Source organism: Panthera uncia, assembly GCF_023721935.1.
Source record: "Panthera uncia isolate 11264 chromosome A1 unlocalized genomic scaffold, Puncia_PCG_1.0 HiC_scaffold_17, whole genome shotgun sequence".
Lineage (NCBI taxonomy): Eukaryota > Metazoa > Chordata > Mammalia > Carnivora > Felidae > Panthera > Panthera uncia.
Window position 1 is genome coordinate 120,451,057 of NW_026057577.1, and position 26,546 is coordinate 120,477,602.

General features: G+C 36.6%; 2 protein-coding genes and 1 long non-coding RNA gene across 12 annotated transcripts in view; 2 read left to right on the forward strand and 1 right to left on the reverse strand.

The window, feature by feature from the left end:
• Positions 1–13,651, forward strand: part of PRKAA1 (protein kinase AMP-activated catalytic subunit alpha 1) — a 46,243-nt gene extending 32,592 nt beyond the window's left edge. For 8 of the 9 annotated variants that reach the window (XM_049648725.1, XM_049648728.1, XM_049648724.1 and 5 more), the window contains 6 exons: positions 245–389; positions 2,662–2,749; positions 4,332–4,556; positions 5,867–6,353; positions 6,466–6,592; positions 10,724–13,651. In XM_049648725.1, coding sequence (XP_049504682.1) covers positions 245–389; positions 2,662–2,749; positions 4,332–4,556; positions 5,867–6,353; positions 6,466–6,592; positions 10,724–10,968 — 1,317 coding nt within the window. In that variant the 3' untranslated portion in view covers positions 10,969–13,651. Of the gene's footprint in view, positions 1–244; positions 390–2,661; positions 2,750–4,331; positions 4,557–5,866; positions 6,354–6,465; positions 6,851–10,723 lie in introns of those variants that run through there. The other variant, XM_049648726.1, reaches the window with a different exon arrangement.
• On the reverse strand, positions 10,013–16,602 carry LOC125935025 (uncharacterized). Its single transcript, XR_007461604.1, has 2 exons — positions 16,474–16,602; positions 10,013–10,903 (listed from the first exon to the last, which is right to left on the reverse strand). It is a non-coding gene; the product is annotated as an uncharacterized LOC125935025 (long non-coding RNA).
• An 89-nt stretch (positions 16,603–16,691) lies between these two features.
• Positions 16,692–26,546, forward strand: part of TTC33 (tetratricopeptide repeat domain 33) — a 40,251-nt gene continuing 30,396 nt past the window's right edge. The window contains exons 1-2 of one of the 2 annotated variants that reach the window (XM_049648733.1): positions 16,692–16,824; positions 21,495–21,716. In XM_049648733.1, coding sequence (XP_049504690.1) covers positions 21,496–21,716 — 221 coding nt within the window. In that variant the 5' untranslated portion in view covers positions 16,692–16,824; position 21,495. Of the gene's footprint in view, positions 17,053–21,494; positions 21,717–26,546 lie in introns of both variants that reach the window. The other variant, XM_049648732.1, reaches the window with a different exon arrangement.

A 26,546-nucleotide genomic window follows, 5' to 3' on the forward strand; every position in this document is an offset into this window, starting at 1 on the left:
GCTCATGAAATACAGGGGAAAGCAATGTAGTCACAAGAGTGGTAACAGAAAGTTGAGTTCCAAGATCCTCTTAGCATTTTGGCTTTGTGCTGATTGTACCCATCTCCCCATTTCAAAAGTATCTCAGGATGAGTTTCATTTGGAAGGTTTCATGCGTTTTGATGGTTTTATAGGTTGGAGAGTTGTAGGTAGAAAATTTTCTTCTGAAAAGCACACCTTTAAAATGCCTCTCTACTTTTCGTAGCTGGATGAAAAAGAAAGTCGGCGTCTGTTTCAACAAATCCTTTCTGGTGTGGATTACTGTCACAGGCATATGGTGGTCCATAGAGATTTGAAACCTGAAAATGTCCTGCTTGATGCACACATGAATGCAAAGATAGCTGATTTTGGTAAGGAGATTTTTATAGTTTCGAATATTCATTATGTTTAATGAACATCAAAGCATTCTTCAGATAAGTTTTACTTCTATGCAATGGACTAAAGTATCCCAAAATAGTGTATCCTCACCATTTTGCCTATGAGCATACAGAAAGGAGAAGAAGTGATGAATTCTCTTCTTAACTTTATGTCTTTAAAATTTAGTTTTAGGACAATAGGTAAATAAATTGGCAGCATTAGAGACATCATTTGAATAGAGACTATTATTTGTGAAGGAGAAGTTAGCAACTTTATTTCCAGTTTTGTTTTTTTTTTTTCTTAAAGTTTATTTTGAGAGAGAGAGAGCATAAGTGGGGGGTGGGGGGCAGAGAGAGAGAGGGAGAGAATGAAAATGAATTATAAGCAGGCTCTGAGATGCCAGTGCAGAGCCCGCCCTGAGGCTTGAACTCATGACCTGAACCCAAATCCAGAGTCATGCGTAACCAATGAAACCACCTAGGTTCCCCTCCAGTATGTTCTTTTGATCAAGTATGGAGCAAGATGAAAGAGACTGAATGGAGTTATACAAACTCTGAAAGCCAGAAGGTAAACTGTATGAACAAAATCAGTCATTCATTCATTTATTTTTAAGAAGTTTATTTCTTTATTTGGAGAGAGAGAGTGCACGCACTCAAGTTGGGGAGAGGCAGAGAGAGAGCGAGAATCTTAAGCAGGCTGCATGCTCAGCTTGGAGCCCGGCGCTCTCAATCATGCCACTGTAAGATCATGACCTGGACTGAAATCAAGAGTCAGATGCCTAACCGACTGAGCCACCCAGGTGCCCCAGGAACAGAATTATTTAAAAAAAAACTAGTAAAATATTTTACATGATAGAAAAGCATAATTTCACCTTGGGAAGAACATTGTCAAAAATGAATTTATTTTCCTTTTATGTTCTATATAAATTGCCATTGATATTATTTTATTAAATTTAAGAAAAATTAATCTCTGCAACTCAATTTTGCTTAGCTTAAGTTCTAATCAGAGGTGATTTCATAAGTATTTTTCTCAGATTTGAATATATGTATTTTAATCTATAGAGATTCACTAAGCAGTGCCAGTCAACTCTGAGCTACTGATTTGCTATTGTTGTTGTTGTAACTGACTAAATTATTTGACTTCCTTATTCCTTAATTGTCATGATTATTTTTTTAAGATTTTATTTTTAAGTAATCTCTATACCCAACATGGGGCTCAAACTCACAACCCTGAGATCAAGAGCTGCATGCTGGCAACTGAGCCAGCAAGGCACTCCTTTCATGATTATTTTTATCTAGTACATTTTTGAGAAGGCAGAGGTTTCTTTTTGGAGTAAAACTATGCGGGAGGGAGCTTTGATATTCAGAGTTACTGTTTTGTTTTTTAAAGAATCAGAACAGGGGGGCGCCTGGGTGGCTCAGTCGGTTAAGTGTCTGACTTCGGCTCAGGTCATGATCTCACGGTCCGTGAGTTCGAGCCCCGCGTCGGGCTCTGTGCTGACAGCTCACAGCCTGGAGCCTGTTTCAGATTCTGTGTGTCCCTCTCTCTCTGACCCTCCCCCGTTCATGCTCTGTCTCTCTCTGTCTCAAAAATAAATAAACGTTAAAAAAAAAAATTAAAAAAAAAAAAAAAGAATCAGAACAGGGTCATAGAATCTTTGAATTTTAATTTTTCTACTCATCTACATTTTTTCTAGTAATTTCTTTATTAATAAATTTAAACATGCCGAGTTTATTCTAATAAACAGAACAACAAATAGCTTAATATATACTCATTAACTTCCAGTAGTACACTAACTTAATTTTCCTAATGTTTGTTTATTTTTGAGGACAGGTTGGGGGGAGAGAGAGAGGGAGAGGAAGAGGGAGAGGGAGGGAGAGAGCGAGAAAGAACAAGTCAGAGGAGGGGCAGAGAGAGGGAGACAGAGAATCCCAAGCAGGCTCCTAGCTGCCAGCACAGAGCCCAACTCAGGGCTGGATCTCACTGTGAGATTATGACCTGAGCCAAAATCAAGAGTTGGATACTTAAGTGACTGAGCCACTCAGCTGCCCCCAAATAATGCACTAACCTTAAATGCTGAAATAGATTACAAATTTTAGGGCATAATGACAAAATATTTGGGAACAGTAAAGACTAGGATTTGTTTAAGCAAAGAATATAGTGATGATTTATCACTTTAATGCAAACCCAATTTTATTGTTTAATGGAGTTTTGTTTTTATTTCCTTGGGAAATCTTGAATAGTTGATTTTTTGTACATTTTCAGGTCTTTCAAACATGATGTCAGATGGTGAATTTTTAAGAACAAGCTGTGGCTCACCCAACTATGCTGCACCAGAAGTAATTTCAGGAAGGTAGTATTTGACACCCTCCCACACTAATACATTTGTAATTATCTTTTTTTCCCTAGATTTTGTCTGTCTGTGGTGTCATATTGTAGTGAAAGGAAAGACATTTAGGGCTTATTCTTTTCTTATCCAGAAAGTGTTATATTTTAGGGATAAAACATAAGAATTAAGGATTCCATTTATAGAAGAGAATTCTTTTTTCCCCGTGGTGGAAGAAATTGAAGGTTTAAAACTAGCAAGTTTTAAAGGTAGGTCAGACATTAAAAACTTGCATTATACAGGAATACCTACTATTTAGAAATGGTTTACTTAGATGAAGGGTTAAAAGTATAATGTGTACCTTTAATTTTTCAGATAGAAGACATTTTGTAGTAGCTTTTTGTTTTATGATAAGGTGATTGGGGGATTGGACTGAAGTATGATTAAATCTTTAGACTTCATTTATTTTCTGGAGACTGCAGTATTATAAGAATTCTAATCTCTCAATTTACTGACCACCGGCATTGAGAACATGAGGATCTTTATACAGTGCAGCTTTTTGAATAGATTAGATGACAGGAAAATTTAATTTTTAAAGAGTAATTGTTTTTCACTGTACTACTGAAATTGAAAACAGATGGCTAAGTTTGTTACTAGTCTTTATAATTACCTTTTAATAACGTTTCACTCAAACCATGTTTCTTTGTTTGAATGTGTCATATCCTAATTCAGAATGCAGAAATAGTATAGTATTTTCTCTCTGTTTTCATAACCTTGCTTGCCTGGCCTGCTCAGAGAAATTATATTTGGGTAAAGTCATGGCTATGATTAAGGCAGAAGTACCTAATTTTAGATTTATCAAGCTTCATCATTATTTTTTTAGATCAGCTTAATGTTCAAAGAATGTTTTTAAATTATTTCATTTGTGCCATCTAAATTCTTTTGGAAAAAAACAATTCTGGGGGCAATGTTAATTTAAAAAAAAATAAAAGAAATGGAAATATGCATATATGCATGGGCCATTTCTGAAGTCTAATTTTCCAGTTTGGAAAGGTCTTTCTGTGAGCCCTGGATGAGTGGGAACTTGTATTCAAAGCACTATTTATGGATTAGTTCAACAGTTTATTTGATCAGTTTATAGACATCCTTTCCCCAAAGCCAGACTTTGTGCTAACAGTCTGCAGTAGTTAAGTCAGTTGGCTACAGTGTATTGTAAATACCAGTTTAGGATCTTCTTTGTGAACCAGTCAGCTTGGCTTTCTTTCACAGCCTCAGGCCCCTTTTACCTTGATAGGAAGTCTTGGGTTTTGGGGGGAGAGTGGGTTTAGGGTTCATCACTAAAGAACATTCTTAATTGATATCATGAGGAACAAAGTAAAGGAGTAAGAACAGAATTATAGCTATAGTCTAACCTAAAAAAATTCTTAACTTTTGTTTTCAAAGATAATGATGATAGAATTATATAGAATCTTTCTGTATAGTGTAAAGCAATGACTATAGAAACCATACTCTAATAATTCTTTATAAAGTATCCATATTTAAAACTTTTGGTTAATTGACTCTCAAGTTACTAATGATTATTTAATCCAATTGGTATTTCCTGTTACAGATTGTATGCAGGTCCAGAGGTAGACATATGGAGCAGTGGGGTTATTCTCTATGCTTTATTATGTGGAACCCTTCCGTTTGATGATGATCATGTGCCAACTCTTTTTAAGAAGATATGTGATGGGATTTTTTATACCCCTCAGTATTTAAATCCATCTGTGATTAGCCTTTTGAAACATATGCTACAGGTGGATCCCATGAAGAGGGCCACAATCAAAGATATCAGGTAATAATGCAACTTGGAGATTATCAGATCTAATAGCTTCAATGATTTAAATTAAGTGAAAGAAAGAGTTGCAGGACAGTATGTATAATGTCATGTCATTTGTATGTTAAAAAATACAGTATATAGGCACATTTGTTTTCGTATTTAAAAATACACAGTAAACTGGTTACCTTAGGGAAGGAAGATTAGTAGGAGGGAGGGCTTTTACTTTTCACTTACACGTCTTTCTTTTGAAAGAAAATAAAAATAGACCCTGGTGGGATGTTAAATTTTGTAGTGGCTCTTTAAGATTTTCTGTGGTATGCTTCGTATTTGACTTTTATGCATTCTCATTAGGATTAATGCTTTTCAGTAGGAGTAAATTTGTGTGTTACTATTTGAGTTCTATCTCATAAATTACTCCCTTTTTTCCTTTTGTTCATCTCAAGTAATGAGGAATTTTTAATTTAATCAATGACATGCTTTTGTTTTTTGGGTACTATACATTGAATCACATGTGGAATTACTGATTTGTAAGTTTCATATGGAAGGGCATGCTTTTACCACCAGTGGAAAAGGATAAATCATTCTTTAAAATTTTAAATATCTAAGTGAAAGGTGCTTTTATTTGTGTTTTACATGGTTTTTTTTCCAATTTAAATGCAATATGTGACAATTAGAAGACTTAGAAAACACCAAAAACAAAACAAAACAAAACCAAAATAAAAAAAAAACCCACCAGAAAATGATCTTTAATTCCATCACCCAGAAGATAATCGTTGTTCTTTTCCTTTCATGATGTTTTTAGTTTTAGCAGTTTTTTACATAGTTTAGGTCAAACATATCCTTTTATATTTGAAGAGTTGTTATCTTCATAGAGTTGTTTTATAAGGTGAGATAATGTATACGAAGTATTTAGCCTAAAATCTACCACAGAGTAAGCGTTCAGTGAATGATAGTTGTCTGTTTTTGTTGTTTTTTTCACCTAACATTGTATCAAGAATATTATAATAATGAAGCCACAGAATATATTCTTTTTTCTGAACTGGAAATAAGCTGGTCTTGGTCATCTGTTTGTCATTGTCATTTGTGCCAAAACTTTAAATAAAAGTGAAGACATTTCTTTTCCAGTTAGTGCAGCACTGCTTTTTCCCTCTTAAAATCTGAGGGAGGTTGGAGCATTTCCCCCAATATATACAATGAAATGTGAGCCAGAAGAAAGTCTCAGTTTAAAAAAAATGAAAATACCCTATGTGTATAAATAGAAATGAATTAATATCCTAAATCCCCCAAACTGTTACTTACAGTCTCACCTCCTAACTTTGTCTCAGGGAGCATGAATGGTTTAAACAAGATCTTCCAAAATATCTCTTTCCTGAGGATCCATCATATAGTTCAACCATGATTGATGATGAAGCCTTAAAAGAAGTGTGTGAAAAATTTGAATGCTCAGAAGAGGAGGTTCTCAGCTGCCTTTATAATAGAAATCACCAGGACCCGTTGGCAGTTGCCTATCACCTCATAATAGATAACAGGAGGATAATGAATGAGGCCAAAGATTTTTACTTGGCAACAAGCCCACCTGATTCTTTTCTCGATGATCATCATTTGACTCGGCCCCATCCTGAAAGAGTACCATTCTTGGTTGCTGAAACGCCAAGGGCACGCCACACCCTCGATGAATTAAACCCACAGAAATCAAAACACCAAGGTGTAAGGAAAGCAAAATGGCATTTGGGAATTAGAAGTCAAAGTCGACCGAATGATATCATGGCAGAAGTTTGTAGAGCAATTAAACAACTGGATTACGAATGGAAGGTAAAAAAGAAAGGGCATTCTGACTTTAAGCACATTTGCTAAACCTGTAGTCTATAAAATGTTTTATAGAAGAACTGCTTTTGACTTTCTTTTTGTCCATACCACACACTAGGTTGTAAACCCATATTATTTGCGTGTTCGAAGGAAGAATCCTGTAACAAGTACATACTCCAAAATGAGTCTACAGTTATACCAAGTGGATAGTAGAACGTACTTACTGGATTTCCGTAGTATTGATGGTATGTACCTTCCACAAAACAACTTAGTTGACAAACTAGACTTTGTTACCTAACTTGGCTTTTTAGTCTTTGATTCTTTCGAAGCTTCTTGAACTGTTCCTAGTAATTCAATAGCAAAAGAACATTAAATGTGAGATTTGGTGCCTCTGTGATGTCAGCATTTGTGAATCTTAGGTTTGCTGTAATCTTACAGTGTATTGTCTTTTTATGATTACCTTAAAGCCAGATGCAGTCTGATCCTAAAATGATAGTTTCTGCCACATTTCTGTTTTTTGGTGTGGTTCATTTTGGTAAGATAAAATGTTTTATTTAGAAATAAATGTTGACTTTTTATTAAATTTTTTTATATCTGATATTTAATAAATTTTTTTTTTCATTTAAGAATTAGAGTACAGTTATTACCTTTTAGAGTTGATTGATAAGGCAGTGTGAATAGATTTGATTAGTAGCTCATAGGACAAGAAATCATTTGTCAAGTAAGGTTTCTTACAGGGGACTGAGAGAGAAATGTTTTGGATAGGTAAGGGACTTAATGATTAGTTTTCTCCTCTCATCCAGCCTTTTGCTCCCAGCTTGACACTAGAGACATATCAGAGGTATGCATCCTGTATTAGTTTTGTGAGTTACATGATTCCAATTTTATCTCTTAATAAAGTGTTCTTAAATAATAGACCACTTTTGTATGAAAGCATGATATAGGGATTCCTGGGACTAAAGATAATGTTCAAGATAATGATCATAATTCGTTAAAAGTGACATTGTTAACCTTAATTTTAGATTGCTGTGCATTTCTATTTACCTACAGTCATAAACAATCAGAGACAGCCTGATGATCAAATTGAAATATTCAGACTTTTTAAGTTAGGTGTATTTTAATTGGTCATCAAAATAATGATTTACTTCAGTATAAAATCTTAAAAGTACCTCCTTGAATATTTTTAAAGAAACATTAAATTATGATAAGTATTGGTTTACTGTTTTAATAGTTAGAAAGTGAAAACCTATACTTAGAAAATATATCTCTGATTACCATTATGTATAGTTTGCCAGAATATCTTAACTATTTATATTGATTAAGTTGAGGTAAATTATTAATTGCAGAAAGCAGACATTTTTGTTATTGTTTGTTTATTAAATTTAAATCCAAGTTAGTTAACATACAGTGTAATAATAATTCCAGGAATAGGATTTAGTGATTTATCACTTACGTATAACATGAGCACCCAGTGCTCATCCGAAATGTCTTCCTTAATGCCTCTCACCCGTTTTTAGCCCTCCCTCCCACCTAACACCCCACCACCAACCCTCTGTTTGTTTTCTGCATTTAAGAGTCTCTTATGGTTTGTCTCTTTTTCTGTTTTTATATTATTTTTGCTTCCCTTCCCTTATGTTCTTCTGTTTTGTCTTAAATTCCACATATGAACGAAATCATATGATACTTGTCTTTCTCTGACTTACTTCGCTTAGCATAATACATTCTAGTTCCATCCACATTGTTGCAAATGGCAAGATTTCATCCTTTTTGAATGCCGAGTAATATTCCAGTGTGTGTGTGTGTGTGTGTGTGTGTGTACATACACACTCACACCCCACATCTTCTTTATTCATCAGTCAATGGACATTGGGCTCTTTCCATACTTTGGCTATAGCCAAGAGTGGTACTATAAACTTTGGGGTGCATGTGCCCCTTCGAATCAGCATTCTTGTATCCCTTGCATAAGTACCTAGTAGTGCAATTGCTGGGTCATAGGGTAGTTCTGTTTTTTGAGGCACTTGCATACTGTTTTCCTGAGTGGCTGCATCAGTTTGCATTCCCACCAGCAGTGCAAAAGGGTTCCCTTTTCTCTGCATCCTCATCAACATCTGTTGCTTCCTGAGTTGTTAATTTTAACCATTCTGACAGGTGAGAGATGGTATCTCATTGTTGTTTTTGATTTGTATTTTTCTGATGATGAGTGATGTTGAGCATCTTTTTATGTGTCTCCTAGCCATCTGGATGTCTTCTTTGGAAAAGTGTCTATTCATGTCTTTTGCCCATTTCTTCACTGGATTATTTGTTTTTTGGGTGTTGAGTTTGATAAGTTCCTTATAGATTTTGGATACTAACCCTTTATCTGATATGTCATTTGCAAATGTCTTCTCCCATTCCATCAGTTGCCTTTTAGTTTTGTTGATTATTTCCCTTGCAATGCAGAAGCTTTTTATCTTGATGAAGTCTCAGTAGTTCATTTTTGCTTTTGTTTCCCTTGCTTTGGGAGACAGGTCAAGTAAGAAGTTGTTGTGGCTCAGGTCAAAGAGGTTGTTGCCTGTTTTCTCTAGTATTTTGATAGCTTCCTGTCTTATGTTTAGGTCTTTCATCCATTTTGAGTTTATTTTTGTGTATGGTATAAGAAAGTGGTTCAGGTTCATTCTTCTGCATGTTGCTGTCCAGTTTTCCCAACACCATTTGCTGAAGAGACTGTCTTTTTTCCATTGGATATTCTTTCCTGCTTTGTCAAAGATTAGTTGGCCATATGTTTGTGGGTCCATTTCTGGGTTCTCTATTCTGTTCCAATGATCTTGTGCCAATACCATACTGTCTTGAAGATTATAGCTTTGTAATATAGCTTGAAGTCCAGAATTGTGATGTTTCCAGCTTTGGTTTTCTTTTTCAGGACTGCTTTGGCTACTTGGGGTCTTTTGTGGTTCCATACAAATTTTAGGATTGTTTGTTCTAGTTCAGTGAACAGTAGTGTGCTATTTTGATAGGGATTACTTTATTTTTATTTTTAAATGGGAAAAATATCTTTATGCCAATGTTTGTATGAGTAGACTATAATAGGCTTTTAGTAAATGATATGATACTATAACATGGTTTGAAATTTATATTAATTCAGATTTCCCATATGCATACACTCTCAAAACGAATTTAACACTATCTATTAAAAAGCCTGACAGAGCACACTTGACTCATAATATCAAGTAAATACTCTATCCTAGCATTTCAAGAGTATAACTGTATATATAAATGTTTTCTCATAAACAGAGCCTTTAATTAAGTACAAGTTTTTAGCAGTTCTTCATTGGCCATCTCCATTAAGATCTGTTACCACTTTTGTGTATCTAAGATCCTATGGAATTATTAGATTTACCTATGAATTTTTTGTCTTCTTCATAAACAAAAGAATAGTACCTACTTAGTGTCAGAAAGGCACAGGTTTGAGTGGTAATGTACTGGCCTCAAATTTATAACCTTAGGTTTATTAGCCCCTGGGTTTGCCAGTTGAATGAACATTTACTGTTTTTGTGTACTGTATTTTCAACTTTAGTTTTTCCTTAATTTGTTTATTGGAATCATTTCATGAGATCTTAAATACAAAGAGAAAGTGGGAGAGTGAAAAGCAGTGAGATGACAGGCAAAGGAGGTTCTAGATTTACCTCTTTATTACCTATGGCAAGTCACTACACTTTTTGAGGTTTATGTTTTCTTATCAATAGAATGAACATTGGATGAGGTGGTTTCCAAGATTTCTCCCAAATTTTAAGTGCATTTATTCTATGATTTTAATATAGAGAAATGAATTTTTATTGCTAGGGAAGGATGTTTATTGAGCCCCATGTTATTAGTTTATTGGGCTATTAATTTTGGAGTGTAAGTCTGATGAGTAGCTACATACTGATGAGTAGCTATGTGCTATACCCAATGTTGATTAGGCATGAGGAGAATACGTACTGTATGTAAAGAAGACAAATGGTTTAACACAGATTCATCACCTCTATTTTAGAACGTTTTCAAAATAAATGTGCTCTTGATAGGTGGTCAGTGGTCTCACTCAAAGAAGCAAATTAAATACTATTTATTCAACTTTTGTTGGCGGGTGGGAGCGCACCTGGGTGGATCAGTCGGTTAAGCATCCAACTCTTGATTTCTGCTCAGGTCATGATCTCACGGTTTGTGAGATTGAGCCCTGTGTTGGGCTGAGTCTGCACTGGCAGCATGGGGCCTGCTTGGGATTCTCTCTCCCTCTCTCTCTGCCCCTCCTCCCCTCCCTCATGCGTGCGCGCGCTCTCTCTCAAAATAAACAAAACTTAAAAGAATAAAAATTATGGGGTGTAATGGATTATAATAAATTGAAATTTTTTTTTACCCAGATGAAATTACTGAAGCCAAATCAGGGACTGCTACTCCACAGAGATCAGGATCAGTTAGCAACTATCGATCTTGCCAAAGGAATGATTCAGATGCTGATGCTCAAGGAAAATCCTCAGAAGCTTCACTTACCTCATCTGTGACCTCACTTGACTCTTCTCCTGTTGACTTAACTCCAAGACCTGGAAGTCACACGATAGAATTTTTTGAAATGTGTGCGAATCTAATTAAAATTCTTGCACAGTAAACCTAAAACTTTGCTTATTTCTTTGATAGCAATAAGCATGCATAAAAAATCATAGCCAAATGCTTCCATTTATAATCAAGTTATACATAATTATAACTGAGGATTGGCCTTTTGGAATGCAATTTGCACAGGAATTGGAACATGATTAATAGTTAAAAGCCTAATGTGCAAAAATGAATTAAGATAATTTTGTTCATTGTTCAGTAGGCATATAGCATAATGTAATTTTCACAATGAATTATAGGTCTCTCAGGCTCACTTGATTTTTGGCTGTTTTATATTTAATGTATACAGGGCTTTGTAGAATATTAGTTTACCATAAAGGCCTTCATGTATTATTACAAGTTGATATGTTCTATAATTGCTTCATAAATTTATTCAATAAATATTTGCCTAGAATCCCCAGAGACCTTTATAGGTGATTTGTTTTGGGGGGATCCTGAACTTCTTACATAGCAGGTATTTTCCAGTAGTGACAGGCTGGACAACTCTTCCATATCTCTTCCCTTAATATTCTTTAGTATACGGTAAGCATATCAAAGATTAAATTAGACATAATTAAAATCTTTTCTTTAGCTTGATAAATCCAAAAACACACAGAACTTACATATTCAGATACTCTAGGCACTAAGTTAAATCTTAAAATTTGTCTCACTATATTCTGTACATAAATTTCTCTTTTTGTCCCAAGAGCTGAGTTGCATATGCTATAAATAAATCATGTTTTTGTCAATCTCACAAATTCCGCTGCTCATGTCCGTCAGTATTGAATGTATACAAAAATTTCTAGTCATTCAATTATGTATCTTTTAAATTGATTTAGCACACAGAATATTTCCTACCATTTAAATGCTCATATAAGACTTTTTCTCCCAAATTTTATCGTGACCATTTTTAAAAACAAAAATAAAAAGGCTATAGGGTGATCACATGTGTATCTACCACTTAGATTCAACACTGGTTAACATTTTGCCACATTTGCTTTATATCTATGTATGTATATAGACATAGTGTACATATGTACGTGTATATAGATATATATGTTTTTTTCTCCTTGAACCGTTTGGATGTTGCTGACATACTTATCACCCTCAACATTTCAAGCATCTCCTAAAAAAAAATATTTTCCTAAAAAAACATAATACTATTATCAGATTAGTAATTCCCTAAAGTCATCTAATCATGCATATTTAGGTTTCCCCAGTTGTCTTCCAAATTTCTTTTATAGCTATTTCAAACCAGGATTCAGTGAAAATTTAGACATTGCCAGGTATGACATTATTACTTCAATAAAATAATGGAACGAATCAGTTAGTGCTTCTAAATGGTCACATTTGTTTTAGATTTTAATCATTTTTTAAAAAGTAGCATTATGGGAACTGCCTAAAGATGCTTAATTAATCTTTGTAAGATCTCTATACTTTCTTTTCCTTGATCCTTCCTTTTTCCTAGTAGCATTCCATAATAGTTGTAAATGAAGATTTAAAGTCACTTCAGTTAAAATTGGTGTCCTGTGTATGCTAATAAAAAATAAAAAGTACTATATCACCCATAATTGCCTTATACTATTTTAACTTCAAGGTATTGATTTTCTTTGGTATCAATCATTTTTCCATTGCAGAAGAGCTATCTTATTTCTCATTTAATACTTTTGTATTATAGGACTATTTTTGGCAAATACAGTGAACACCTTTGTAACCAGACAGTAATATACTCAAGTGTCTTGATAGCTTGCACAGTTAACTATAGTTGTAGATTTGGTTCCAGTACCCCTAGAAACATGCAGTGAATTCAAAAGAAAAATCTTGCTTATGTCCAGGACTTATCTATTCAACTTAGAATCTGAAAGCTGTATAAAATAATAGGAGTGCAACTTAAATACTAAGTTCAAAACTGTATAACTTGTATGTGGCCCTGCATTTTTGGGATATTGATTTAATGTAGGGTCTCTAAATGCAGCATTATGTTCCTGATGTTAAGAACAGAAGACTGTATTTTTGAAAAGTTACAGATTTGTACATAGAACTAAGACATTGTCAGAATGTCTCTATAAGCTGTTGTGGGGAGGTGGTGGGGCAGTGGGGGGGGGGATTGAAAGGAGGAACCAATTAAATAGGACCTTCTAAAATTGTTAATTTTGTAAACTTTGCTGCTTGTTAAGTTATTGTGATTCCTTTTAGTTACTGAGTTTTATTTTGAAGATATTTAAATATTGCACTTGTACAAATAGTATGATAAACGCACAGATTATTGCAGCAGATTCTTTTTTAAGCTGGGATATTTGAAATGACAACTTTTGGTTGAATATGTCGAGGCTGCATCAGAATTTTCAAAAATTTATTGTAGTTTGCAAATTCTTACTAACTGAAGATGTAAGGGAGTCAATGCAAATGATTTTTAATCTTTTTTTATTATCTTTTCAGCAATTTATATTTTTTGTGATTTATGCAACCATATTTTTACTTTGTCTTGACAACTGAAAGATGTATAAGGTTTTTGCCAGAAATGTACTGTATACATAGTTTTAAATATAACAGATTTTACTGATATGTAAAAATTTTGCCATTAAAATAAATGATTTCTCACCAAGAGGAAATTTTCTACCAGGTTGGGGGATATGGGAGCTTAATATATCTAATTTAAAATAATTTCACTGAAATAAATTCCATTGCTTTTACTTTGATTATATTTTCTCAAGATGCTTTTGTAGTTTTTCAGAGTTTTAAATGATTTTATATAAAAAGTCCTGTGCTTTCACCTTCCCCATCCCCCCTCCAATCCCTGCTTTTTGACCTTGTAGTTTTACCATTCACACTCAATGAATGCTTGGTGGACTGTGGCTAGATGTAGGACTCCATGCATCTATGCTTGGACTGGCATCCTTGGAATGAAGAACAAATGGTGTGCTGTTTAAATCTTTTCCCCTTAATTCTTGTCCATCTCCTCCATACACAGCAGAAGTCTTATTTTCATTGTGAATTCTCCTGACAAGATGAATGAAATTCCACATACAACATAACTATAAATTGGTAATAGGGTAGAGATCAATCTTTGTGGTACAGTATTTCTGAGATGTGTTCGCATATGTTTCGACCGGGGTATATTTAGGTATATAATTTAAAATACTTTGATTTAGAAAGTGGATGATGAAAACATAATTTTTCCTGTTACAGTGTGCTTAAATTTTTAACTTTCGGAAAAATTAAATAAAAAGCACTTATTCCTAGCTGACCATGTGTGCACCTTTTTGACAGTGTGCCTAAATATAAAATATAGTGCTTAAACAAATTTTAACACTCAGACGTGTGATTTTTGTGTCAACTAAATTACTGAGTTTTGATTTCATCTAAAAGTTAACCACCTGAACAAAATATTAAGATATATACGATAAAAGCCAAAGTGGTTACCAGTTTTCCTTGGTTGCTAACATTAGATTTGGTTAGAATTCCACTACTGTTAGAATTCAACTGTAATGAAATCTTATATCCCGTATGGCACTGTTAGGCCTTGTGCCAGATTGTTGGCATTCCAAATCGTTAAAATAGGTTGATAATTGTAACAAAAGAAAACAGTACTAAAGAATGTTATGAATAGCACATAAGATTGTTCTTTAGGGAACTTATAAATTGCTCTAGATATTTATTTACCCTGACTGTATAAAACTGTACAATAAATGCTCTTGTTTGAAAAATCAATATTTATTGAACTGTTCTATTGTAGGCAAATAGACTGTTCTATTTATTGTGAATGCCAATAAATGTTAAGTCTGATAAATTTAGAGGATTTCTAGCAACTTGGAAGATCATATTGTCAATAAATAGCCTGAGAAATGTATTAAATATATTAATAAGTACATCAAGTTCATAGGACAAAGTAAGTAGGGAAGTGGTGGGTGAAGTGTGAAAACTCAGTGTTGGAGGTAGCCTTTATCAGAGTAAAGTTATTTGGGAGATTTGGGAAAGACCCCTAGAAAGGAGTACAGCTTTAAGCACCGCTTAATTATTCACTCTACAAATTATATCCCCTCATATAGCTACTATGAACCAAGCACTAAGAATGTGACTATAAAGGCATAAATCCTGCTGAATGTCTTGTCCGAGAGACACGTGTGTTTTAAAGGCTTGAAGAAGCATTACAGAAAAGTGTGCAAATCATAAATATTTGACTTGATGAATTGTCACTGATATAGGTTTGCAGTGAACACAGTCATGTAAACCTCTACCCTTCTTAAGAAACATTCTACTACCTTTTTATCTTTTATAATTAATGTCAGAAGTTATATACTGCAAATGATAACACTTCTATGATAGGACAGTATAATTGGCAACACTGTCCATTGTTTTCCTGAAGTAACAGGCTCCTTTTGTTCATTTTCATAAGGCCTGTCACATACCCAATCCTGAATAACCAGCTGGACTGCTGGCTGTTTTCTAAATAAGAGTTGCATCCCACACAAAAAAAGTGTATACCTCAGTTTATAATGCGATCTCACAATTGCTTTTACTGGTGACATCATACTTCAATACACGGCAAAAGTACTTAATGAGTACTTCCCATTTTGTGATACAGATTAAAAATTCCTCCAGGGTCATTTTAATAATTTTTACCGCTTCCTAAAGGACATTCTTGAGTGTTTTTGTTTTGTGTTTTTGGTAGTATGAGTGTGGTGGTGAAACTGCAATGACAACTAGCACAGTTTGGTATCATTGCCTTAATACCAGCTGAGCTGTCAGCAGTTTTACCCATCACTGCTTTTCCATCATCAGTGCAAAGTTAACATGGTGAAAAAGGCCAACGAGGTCTTCCTATGAGCATAAAAATCGTTTGAAAAAGCCTTGGCAACCCTCAGGGGTCTGAGGATCACCTTGGAGAATCATTGTTGTACAAGAGCAGTTCTCAATGCGGCAGGGGTGGGTGAACAATTTTTCTTCCAGGAACATTTGGCAATGACTGGAGACGTTTTTGATTGTCACAACTGGAGGTAAAATGGTGGTGGTAGTGGATGCTAACGGCATCTAGTGGGTAGATTCCAGAGATGCAGCCAAACACCCTGCGGGGCACAGGAGACTCCATTTCTCCAACAAAGATTATGCAGTTTGACAAACAACGCTGAGGTTGGAAAAGCATGGTCTACAAAATTTGTCTTCCCTTGCACAAGATAGCCACGTCGATAAATTAACAATCTTTTCAATTTCCTAAACAGTCCCCTGGGTTACGTTTCCCCACTTAATTATTTTCAAGACATAAACTACACCTACGTTTAGGTTTTAATTCTTCCGGGCCCAATTTACTTATGTTTTCCGACGTGAAGCCTACAGTTGAAACAAGGGCCTCCTTGATCTGCTTCATCTGCTCCCCTGAACCCTTTTTCAATGGAGTTTTCCCTTAGTCCTTTGCGTCTAGGCTGGCCTCTCAGCTGGACTGTAAACTCCTTTAAGGCAGGATCCCATTTTAATGCTATGAATTCCCGCCCAAGTCCTTCTCCCCGACACCCGTTTGTTTTACCTCGCGACGGAACGAGTCCCGCAGTCTCACGGGGCCAGATTTTGACCGCGCACCTCAAGGTGCGCAGCCGCAGTTTCCCGCGCTCCGGCACTGCCGTCGTCCGCGCGCCTGACGCCCCCGACTGCTGCTAGAGGGCGCTCCGGGTCCGGGTGGCCCGGACTACAGATCCCAGAGGGTAACGGGGGTGGAGGCTACCGCAGCGACTTCTGGGATTTGTGGTCCCGGGAAAGGGACTGGCCGACCTTAAGGGCTTTGAGAGTCGCCTCTTCCCTACCCGCTTCTCTGAGCGGTTCCGACGCCTCGGGTCGGCCAGGCCAGTTTCTTGAGAGACCTGGCATCAAAGGCAGGCAGGTAGGAGGTCGGGCATGTTAGTTTCCGCTTCCGGTCGGTAAAGGGCAAGCACAATGTAAACACGGGACCAGGGGAGTGGTCATTAGGTAACTGAGGGTACGCTGACCGTGGTGGAAGCCCAGGAAGGGGAGGAAAACGAGGCTGGTGGGTCTTGTGGTTAGGGGAGAAAGGACCTTCAGAAGTCGGAGTTGAGACGCGACGGAGGTACGGCAGAGCCGGGACGCCAAGGTTGGTCTTTAGGGACGAGCATTTCTAGGGGTCGGGCCCTCCCTTACACCAAGGCAGGAGCGGCTTCCGCGTTTCCACGGCGGCGGGTGCGGCTTTGACCTTCCCTTAACGGTGGGAGGAGCGGAACCGAGCTTGCTTCCCACCTCTGGTTGAGCGTGTCTGCAGCTGCTGGCGGCCTGGTGGACTCGCGGGGGACGTCCAGGGCAGCCTTTATGAGCTTCGCATATCTTTATTGTTTTGGAAACGAGAGGAACTTAGTAATACAAGTTTCTCTCGCGCGGTGACATTTTCGGGTAAATTGCTTCTTGAATCTCTCACCTCTGACTACATCCCGGTACCCGAAGGATCCTGTTTTGATTTCCTAATGGTGTTCATCTAGTGGTTTCTCGCCTTAGGTGCTGCCTCCTCCTATGCAGTGAAGACAGGCATTCTCGGTTTGTGGTTGGATAAACTGTCCAGCCGACAACAGTAACTGAATGCCTACTGTAGAGATCATTGCACCAGCAAAAGAATTTAGAACACAACATTGTTGTTTAGAGTTTCATGGCATTCATTAACTATGATTCTATGTAAAATGAATTTATGTTTCATGAGTTTAACGTGAAACCTCTGTGATTATGGTTTACCCATATGGTTTCTTATCCGGGTGAAAAAACGTAAAGGCTAAGATGTTGGCGCCTTGTGCATCTAACTATAGATTCAGGAAAACCTTATTTATAAGAAGCTTTAATTTCATGTTCAGATATCCTTAGAGGAACAGCAAACTAGTACTAATTAAGATACCTTAATACCTAAGTATTAAGTTTTTCAGGATAGAAACTGTTTTTCATGTGTCCTAGGACTAACCCGACTTTTATTTTTGAAAACCTGTCAGCCTCTCCTCCAGGAAGCCTCAAGAGTCTCCACTGAAGTCATAGTATCCTTTTTTGTTTACTCTCCAATAGCACTTATCCTGGAGTGCTACCTTGTCTCCAGACAGTTGAAGAAAATACAAAACTGTGCTAATGGCCCTTGGTAACAGATTCAGTGGATTTTAACCTCAGTGGCCCTTGATACTGTTTGGTATCTTTATTGATCCCTTACTGTTGATTTTCCTATCTTCCCATTCTCTCTAGTGACTCAGAACTTTTCTTCTCAAGTACTCAGATCTGTTTCTTTTCCCTTTACTTGGAGCCAATGACTAGCCACCTATTTCTCTGGGAAATTTGAAGCTTGGGGTATGAAATCCTTCATTGTCTTTTCCCTCTACCCCTGAACTTGTCTGTACTTTTCACTCAGTATGAACTCTTGTCTGAGAGGAATATATTCTTTTCACTCTCTTCAAGGCTAAACTTGTCAGTTACTAGCAGTCATCAGGCCTTTTATACTCTGTAACCTCATTCTCTCCTGATCTCCACAGCCTCTGGTCTCTAGAAGAGCTTAAAGCATTTGTGGAGAAAAATGGCAGAAACACCTGAGGCGGTGTTGTGCATGGCTTTTCACACATGCTTGAGAACCACCATCTGAGGACTTAGCCTATACCTGTCTTTGACATTTAGAACAATGGTTCAGGTTGGAGATAGGGGATGGTAATGGGAGTCTGATTACCCATTAATTTTTAAAAAATATATTTGGGTCTCTCTGTTCCTTTTTCCTTTCCTCGCCACCTTAAACCCTGCTTCCAATAATATATAGACCTGACTGATGATTTCTAATGTAATTTGACATTAGTAAATACACCAGACTTTCCTCTGTTAACAGGGTTCCCACAGTACCTGGTTCCTCACATTGCTGCTTTAGGAACAGAGTTCATTTGGAAACTTGAAGGCAGGAAATGTAGTCATCCTCATTCTTGTCACTTTTAGGGACAGTCGTAAATACAAGAGTTCTTCTTGATATCCTGATGTCTTATGAGACCTTCCTAATGATTTATTTTCTGACGTTGTTTTCATTCTGTGCCTCTGGCCTTCTTTTCCATAGTAACCACACTTCATTTTCAGCCATTTCTTGGTTCTTCCCCTAAGTTACTTATAGTCATCTTCAAACATAGGAAACTCATTCTTCTCTATTATAACGGGTCTGGGTAGAGAGTCTGGTATTATCTTGATTTCCTAGTATAGCTTATAATACATTACTACTCTGGGTTGTTTTTTGTTTTTTTTTTTTAAATAATCCCTGCTCCAGGGGAGAATATGTGGTTCACCCATATCTGCTTGTGCATTTCTTGATCGCAATAATTTATTGAGACTTCCTAGTATTCATTAGAAACTTAGGCACATGACCTATAATCTTCTCATCCCTACAAGTTCTGCCATTATCTTAGGCCTTTCCATGTGAATAACCTCATAGTCACCTTTACTTTTTTGTCCCCTCCCTTCTATTGATTACTTATATTTCATTTCAGCCATGTGCCTCAGTGATGAAGACCTTGACACCTGGTAGAACTTATTCACTATTTCGTTTCCCTTCTTCCTTTACTCCTCGAATGCCCATTATTTGATAATTTTATAAAAACATCTGCTTCATTGCTTTTCTTTATCCCCCTGGTTGATTACTCAGTTGATCATAATCTCTTTGGAGTTATGGAGTCCCTTGAGAATGGAATGAAAGTTTAGACACTCTTCTCCAGAAAACACACAGACATAACAGAAATTCATATGCCTTTCCAGGAGTTTCTCAGTATCTTTAAGCTCATCCATATAATTAGTAAGAGTTCTTGGATCTCATCATAAATTCCTTCTCTAAATAAATACTTGTTGAATGCTTTTATGGTTTTCTTTAATTTTGTTCCATCAATTGTCCTTTCTTATCCTTTACATTTGTGTATCATTGCTGATATACAAAACAGTTTAACATTTGTTATTTAAAATTTTTTTTTAATGTTTCATTTATTTTTGAGAGAGAGAGAGAGGGCCAGAGGGCCAGAGGGGAAGAGGCAGAGAGAGAGGGAGACACAATCTGAAGCAGGCTCTAGGCTCTGAGCTGTCAGCACAGGGCCCAGAGTGGGGCTCGAACCCACGAACCGTGAGATTATGACCTGAGCTAAAGTCAGGTGCTCAACTGACTGAGCCATCCAGGTGCCCCTAACATTTGTTATTTTTTAGATTTACCCAATAGTTCTGTGAATGAAGTTATATACCAAGTTTGACTCTTAAAACTTTTTGTTGTGAAAAATTTCAAACATGTATGAGAGAGGAAAGTACAAGGAATCCTATGTGCATATCACCTAACTGTATCTATTATCAACTCAGAGCAATGTTTTCATCTGTATTTCTCCTGTGTTGTACCCTGCTCCCTCTGGTGATCACTTTGAAACAATTTCTAGATATCATAGAATTCCATGTGAAATATTTTAGTATACATTCCTAAAAGATAATAGTACTGTAATTATGTTTATAGCAAGAATGCTTATCTTTTTGTTATAAACATAATTACAGTACTATTATCAGACCTTAAAAAAATAGCAGTAATTTTTTAATACCATCAAGTATCAAATCAGTGTTCCGATTTTCCCTATTATTTCCTAAACGTTTCCTCCCAATTGGCTTGCTTGAATCCAGAGCTAAACAAAACCCATGCATTATATTTGGTTATTAAATCTTTGAAGTCTCTTTTTACCTCCATCTTTCTCTGTCTCTCTCTCTCTGTCTCTCTGTCTCTCTCTCTGTCTGCTTTCCTGGAAGTTTATTTCCAGAAGAAACCAGTTTTATTTTTTAGTTTTTGTTATTTGCTGTCTGCATCTCTGGCATGTTATTTAGCACGCTCATCTGCATTCCGTATTTTCTGTAAACTGGTAGAGTTTGTTAGACTTGATCTGATTCAGGATTAATTTTTGGCAAGGATACTTCATGGGTAGTATGCCACTTCCAACAGGAGATACTTACTGACCAGTTGTGTTCCTTTGTGATGTTAGCACCCTTTGTTGATTATTGCCTTGATCCATTATTTAATTAAGAGTTTAAAAAGTGACAGTTAAGCATCTGACTCTTTTTTTTCTTTTAATGTTTTATTTTTCTTTTTGAGAGAGAGCAAGTGTGAGCAGGAGAGGGGCAGAGAGAGAGGGCGATAGAGGATCCAGAGTGGGCTCTGAACTAATAGCAGAGAGCCCAATGACGGGTTCGAACTCATGAATGGTGAAATCCTGACCTGAGCCCAAGTTGGACGCTTGGCTGACTGAGCCACCCAGGCTCCCCAAGTGTTTGACTCTTGATTTCAGCTCAGGTCAGGATCTCACAGTCAGTTGTGAGATCAAGGTGTGAGATCGAATCCTGCCTGCTTGGAATTCTCTTTCTCCCTTTCCCCGTCCCCTGCTGTGTGCTCTCTCTCTCAAAACAAAACAAACCAAAACAACAACAAAAAAACTGGTGACAGTCTGATTCTCTTATCTGTCTTCACCTATCATTTGTAATACTTCTCTAAAGGCCAAATTTGAATTTTAAAGTTGTTTGTTTGTAATTTTCCAGAATGGCTTCCTTTGGATGGAAGAGAAGAATTGGGGAGAAGGTCTCAAAGGTCACTTCACAGCAGTTTGAAGCCGAAGCTGCTGATGAGAAGGATGTAGTTGAGAATGAAGAAGGGAGCTGGCTTCATGCGGTTAAACGCAGGAAAGAAAGTCTTCTCGAGGGCTGTGTTGAGAAAAGTAAGCAGCTGAAGGATGAAGGAGCCAGTTTGGTTGAAAATAAAAGGTATGTTTTTGGAGTTTTCTTACAGAGAACAGTTTACATTTCTGACTGCCAGTAATGAGATGAAGAGTTAGAATTCTATAAATTTTTGTTTTAAAAATCTGATCTAGGTGCTAAATTCATCAAATAAATAAGTTTTAAAGACATATTTAGCATTCCCATGGAATCTGAAAGTTTGTAGAAGAGTCTTCAAGATACTTGTAATGTCTGCTTTTGCCATCATTTTTGTTCTGTCTAAATAAGGGTATATGTTAAATGAAATGTAATGCAAATTATTGCTTGATAGGAGATAGTTTAATTTCTGGAATCTTTCTCTTTGTGTTATTATATACCAGATATATTAGATGTTTCTTGAAGGGTTTTGAGGACATGTACTTTTTTGTTTTTTTTAAATAGATGTTCAGTTATCCTTTGCCATTGGCTTTTATATACTTCAGTAAATATGGTTGGTGCACAGGAATTTGACAGTAGTTTCATTTATCCTCAGCCCTATCCTCAGCTAAGCTCTTATACTTTTCTGTTTACCCTTTACCCTTTTCTTTTTTCCTTTTTTCCCTTTCCTCTTTTTCCTATTCTCTTATTCCTTTTCCCCTGCCTCTGCTTAGGTCTTTCAGTGGGACCAAAAATCATTCTTTCACAAATCAGTGGGGAGAGGACCCATTGGTTAGTAGATTGTGTAGAAAAAGCTAGAAGTTTATATATGGGAAAACACAATTCTATATATAGGAAAATAAAATACATAGGAAAACAAAATATATATAAAAAATGTATCTAATACCACATACAAAGATGGACTCTAGAGGGATAGAAAATCTCAATGTGAAATGTAAAACTACACAGTTAATGAAAGAAAATATAGAAGGGTAGCTTTATAACCTAGAGGCAGGAAAGGACTTTTTTTTTTTTTTTTGAAGTTTATTTATTTATTTATTTAGTTAGTTAGTTAGTTAGTTAGAATGAGAGAGAGCATGTGTGCATGCACAGGCAGGAGAGGAACAGAGAGGAGAGACAGAATCCCAAGCAGGTTCCTCGCCACCAGCACAGAACCTGATGCAGGACTTGAACTCACGAACTGTGAGATCATGACTTGAACTGAGATCAAGAGTTGGACGCTTAACCAACTGTGCCACCCAGGTGCCCCACAACATTTTTTTTTTTTTTAATTTCAGTTCTATATTAGAGTCGAAAGAAGCTCAACCCCCCCCCCCCCGCCCCGTATTTCCTCTTATCTAGACTCAAAATTTCCAATAATTGCTTTATTTAGTTATCTTTCTGTACGTAAATATGCACACACTGACATAAATAGTTTTATATTTCCAGTTTTTTTGGTGATCTATTTGAAAATAAGTTGTAAACATAATGACACCTCTCTCCTAATTTAGCATGCTTCTTATAAGAATAAGGATATGCTTGGGGCTCCTGGCTGGCTCCCTTGGTGGAGCATGTTGCTCTTTATCTTGATCTTGGTCATGAGTTCAAGCCCCACACTGGGCATGGAGACTACTTCAAGAAAGAATAAGGAAATTCTTTTATTAAACACAATAACTGTTAACTCTATGAATGTTAACATTCCTATAAACTAATATGCAGCCCATATTTAGTTTTTTCTAATTTTCACTGAAACGTCTTTTACAATATTTTTTAAAAACCAGGATCCAATCAGAGTTCATACGTTTCATTTGGCGATTATATCTCTTTAGTGTTTATGTAGGTCCTCTACTGTATCCCCCATGATAATGACTTTTTGAAGAGTCTAGACCAATTTTCTATTTGATTGTTCCCTTATGGATGTCATTTAGCTTGTTTCTCTTTCTCACATGTTTCTTGTAAACTGAGGTGTGGAGGTTTGATTTAGATTCTGAGTAACCTTTTTGGCAAGAATACTTAAGAGTTATGTTTGTGCTTTCTATTGCATCATATTGGGAGATAAATAACAGCAGGTTGTTAGCAATGCGGCTGTTTGAAAGACATCATGCCTGTGTCAGTCAGTTTGCTGTGTTTAATTTCTGCTGAAAGTCGTATTTTTATAAAATTTTGAAACATTTATCCTTAGTGAAGGAAATAAATCGTATTAAGAGAATTAATCAGCATGAGGACTGTTGTTTTATTTGCACTATGGATATGATTTTGAGAAGATGTATGGTCAGCAGTAGTATCTGAATAGGTCTTTGTTTAGGACAGAATATTCTTCAGATCATCCAGAGATCTAAAGTCAGGTCTGTGTGCCTTTGGTATCTTCCATGTGATAAAGAAGAATTTGGGAAATTAAAAGAAGTAGTACTGAGCAAAAACAATTTTCTTTTCTTTGCTCTTTTTTTCTTCTTTCTTAATTAAATTTTGTCAGGGTGGTTATAAGATTCCTTGTTAATCATTTTTTAAAAAATATTTTTTAACATCTATTCGTTTTTGAGAGTGAGAGAGAGCATGAGCAGGGGAGGGGCAGAGAGAGAGAGGGAGACACAGAATCTGAAGTAGGCTCCAGGCTCCTAGCTGCCAGCACAGAGTCCGCTGTGGGGCTCGAACTCACGTACTGCGAGATCGTGACCTGAGCCGAAGTCGGACGCTTAACCGACTGAGCCACCCAGGCACCCCCTTGTTAATCCTTTTTGTCATGAATGAGTCAGAGTTGAGGAAGCAGCATTTTAGTGTCTAGGTCTGTTTTTATTTTAGATTCTTGGAGTAGTCTTTTATTACTATATTTTAATAGAAGATATCAAAAGGTGCCTAAACTATAGTATGTTAGCACCTCAAATTGGAAATGAGATAGAAAATAAATAACAGTCAAGGACAATTAACAGCTTAACAGTCTAGTGTTACTTTGTGAATTCTCATTTGTGGTATTTTAGCCATAAAAACTTTTTCTTTTGTAGAACTTTGCAAGATTGACCATTCTGTCTTAGTCAGAAGAAACCAACTATAAATTTTCCACATTTATGAAATCATTTGCAGAACATCCATAAAACATCTTTAGAAATTCCTGTAAATGCCTGTTAAAAGTTCATTAACTTTGTTTTTGCCTTTTTCTCTAGACCACACTAGTGCAGAAGGGAAAAGCTATTCAGTTATTGCCATGGGAGTCCCTGTGAATTTCCTGTGGTAGAGGAGAGCTATCCACTGTGTAGATAAACAAAATAACTCTTGTTTTCTGCCTGCATGTCAAAACATTGAGTCATTTCACCGAAATCAGCTGGGTTGGATGCTTTATTTTGAATGGAGAACACGGTGAGATGATTAAGTTTTTTGCTGGTTAGCATTTGTTTTGGAGTATACATACACAGCTTAGGAGAGAACTAAACAGAATAAAAAGAATCTAGTGGAATTGAATGGTTTGGCTACTCTATGCCAAAACTAAATAAAAATAATACTTTAAAAATATCTGAGATAAAAAGCATACATAAGATAATGTTAACTTCATTTAAGTAATATGAGGAATAAAAAAAAATGAGGGACAGTGAAGCTAAATTAAACAACAATAACCACAACCCCCCCAGTCCCTGTCTTTGAATCAACTTAATCTTTAAGCATTCTCATTTTTACTACATTTTAGTCACACCAGCCTTCCTTGGGTTTTTGAACACAGTTCTGATACAGCTTTGTCTCCTGACACCTCTGTCTGAAAAGTTCTTGTCTTCTGTTTTCTGATGTCTGTCTTCTTGTCCTTCTGATCTCTGCACACATGTTTTCATCTCTGTGAGCCCCTCTCTGGGCATCCAGTTGGAAGTAGTACCTCCAGGTCCCCTTGGTCTTTAATCACATGAACCTTTTTTGTTAGCATTTCTCCCTTTTTGAAGTTACCTTATACACTTATTTAGCTATTTGCTCATATGTTATCTGTTTCTCTTCTGTAGGAATGTGAGCTCCAGGACAGTAGGGACTTTGTGTGACTTTTCTACAATATCTTCAGCACTTAGAACAATTTGTGGCACCTACTAGACCCCCAGTCAATATATGTTAAATATTTATAAAACTACATTTTATTTGCTATATTGTGGCCAAATAGGTGTTTTGTGGCTTAACTACCATTTGTTCAATTGTATCTATAGGAATGTACATTTGTAAAAAATATTTATTTATTTTGAGAGAGGGAGCATGTGCATGAGCAGGGAGAGGGGCAGAGAGAGGAGGGAGAGAGAATCCAATCCCTGTCAGCACAGAGCCCGATGTAGGGCTCAATTTCACGAACTTTGAGATCATGCTCTGAACTGAAATCAAGTTAGATGCTTAAGGACTAAGCCACCCAAGCTATAAGAACGTACATTTTTAAACTCCAAATTAGAAGACAGTATTTTATTTTTTATTTCATATCCCAGCCACAAAGGGCCTTTGGGATTAGAAGTTTCCTACCCTCCTCTTGCATGAGAATATGGCACTTGAGGATCATTGCTCTTTTCTGAGTCTCATTTCTTTCCCCATAACCCACACTTCTCCCTATTATATCATCCTCTGGGAAACCAGATGGATCCTAGTGTCTTGCTGAATTCAGGAGCTGGAGACGGGGTTTTAGAGAGGCTGAGGCAGCTAGAAGTTGTGGAGCAGAGTACCAGAGAAGAGGGAGCTCCTCAGAGGAAGTGCTCTAGAAATCTGTATGAGGTCCCCTGTATTTGTTGAACGTTAAGCCATTCAGCTATGGGGGAAATTCCACAAGTCCAGCAAACTGACTGGGGAGTTGTAAGCTGAATCATTCCAGAGTTCATACAGAGCAGAGAGACATTCACGCTTCATCCACAGAGTGGAGAGTCTTTGGTGGTCACCGGTGACATTCACTAAAGTCCCCAAAGGAGATACGCCATACTAGAACAACTATACTATCCCTGGAGGGAGGGGTATGATAGA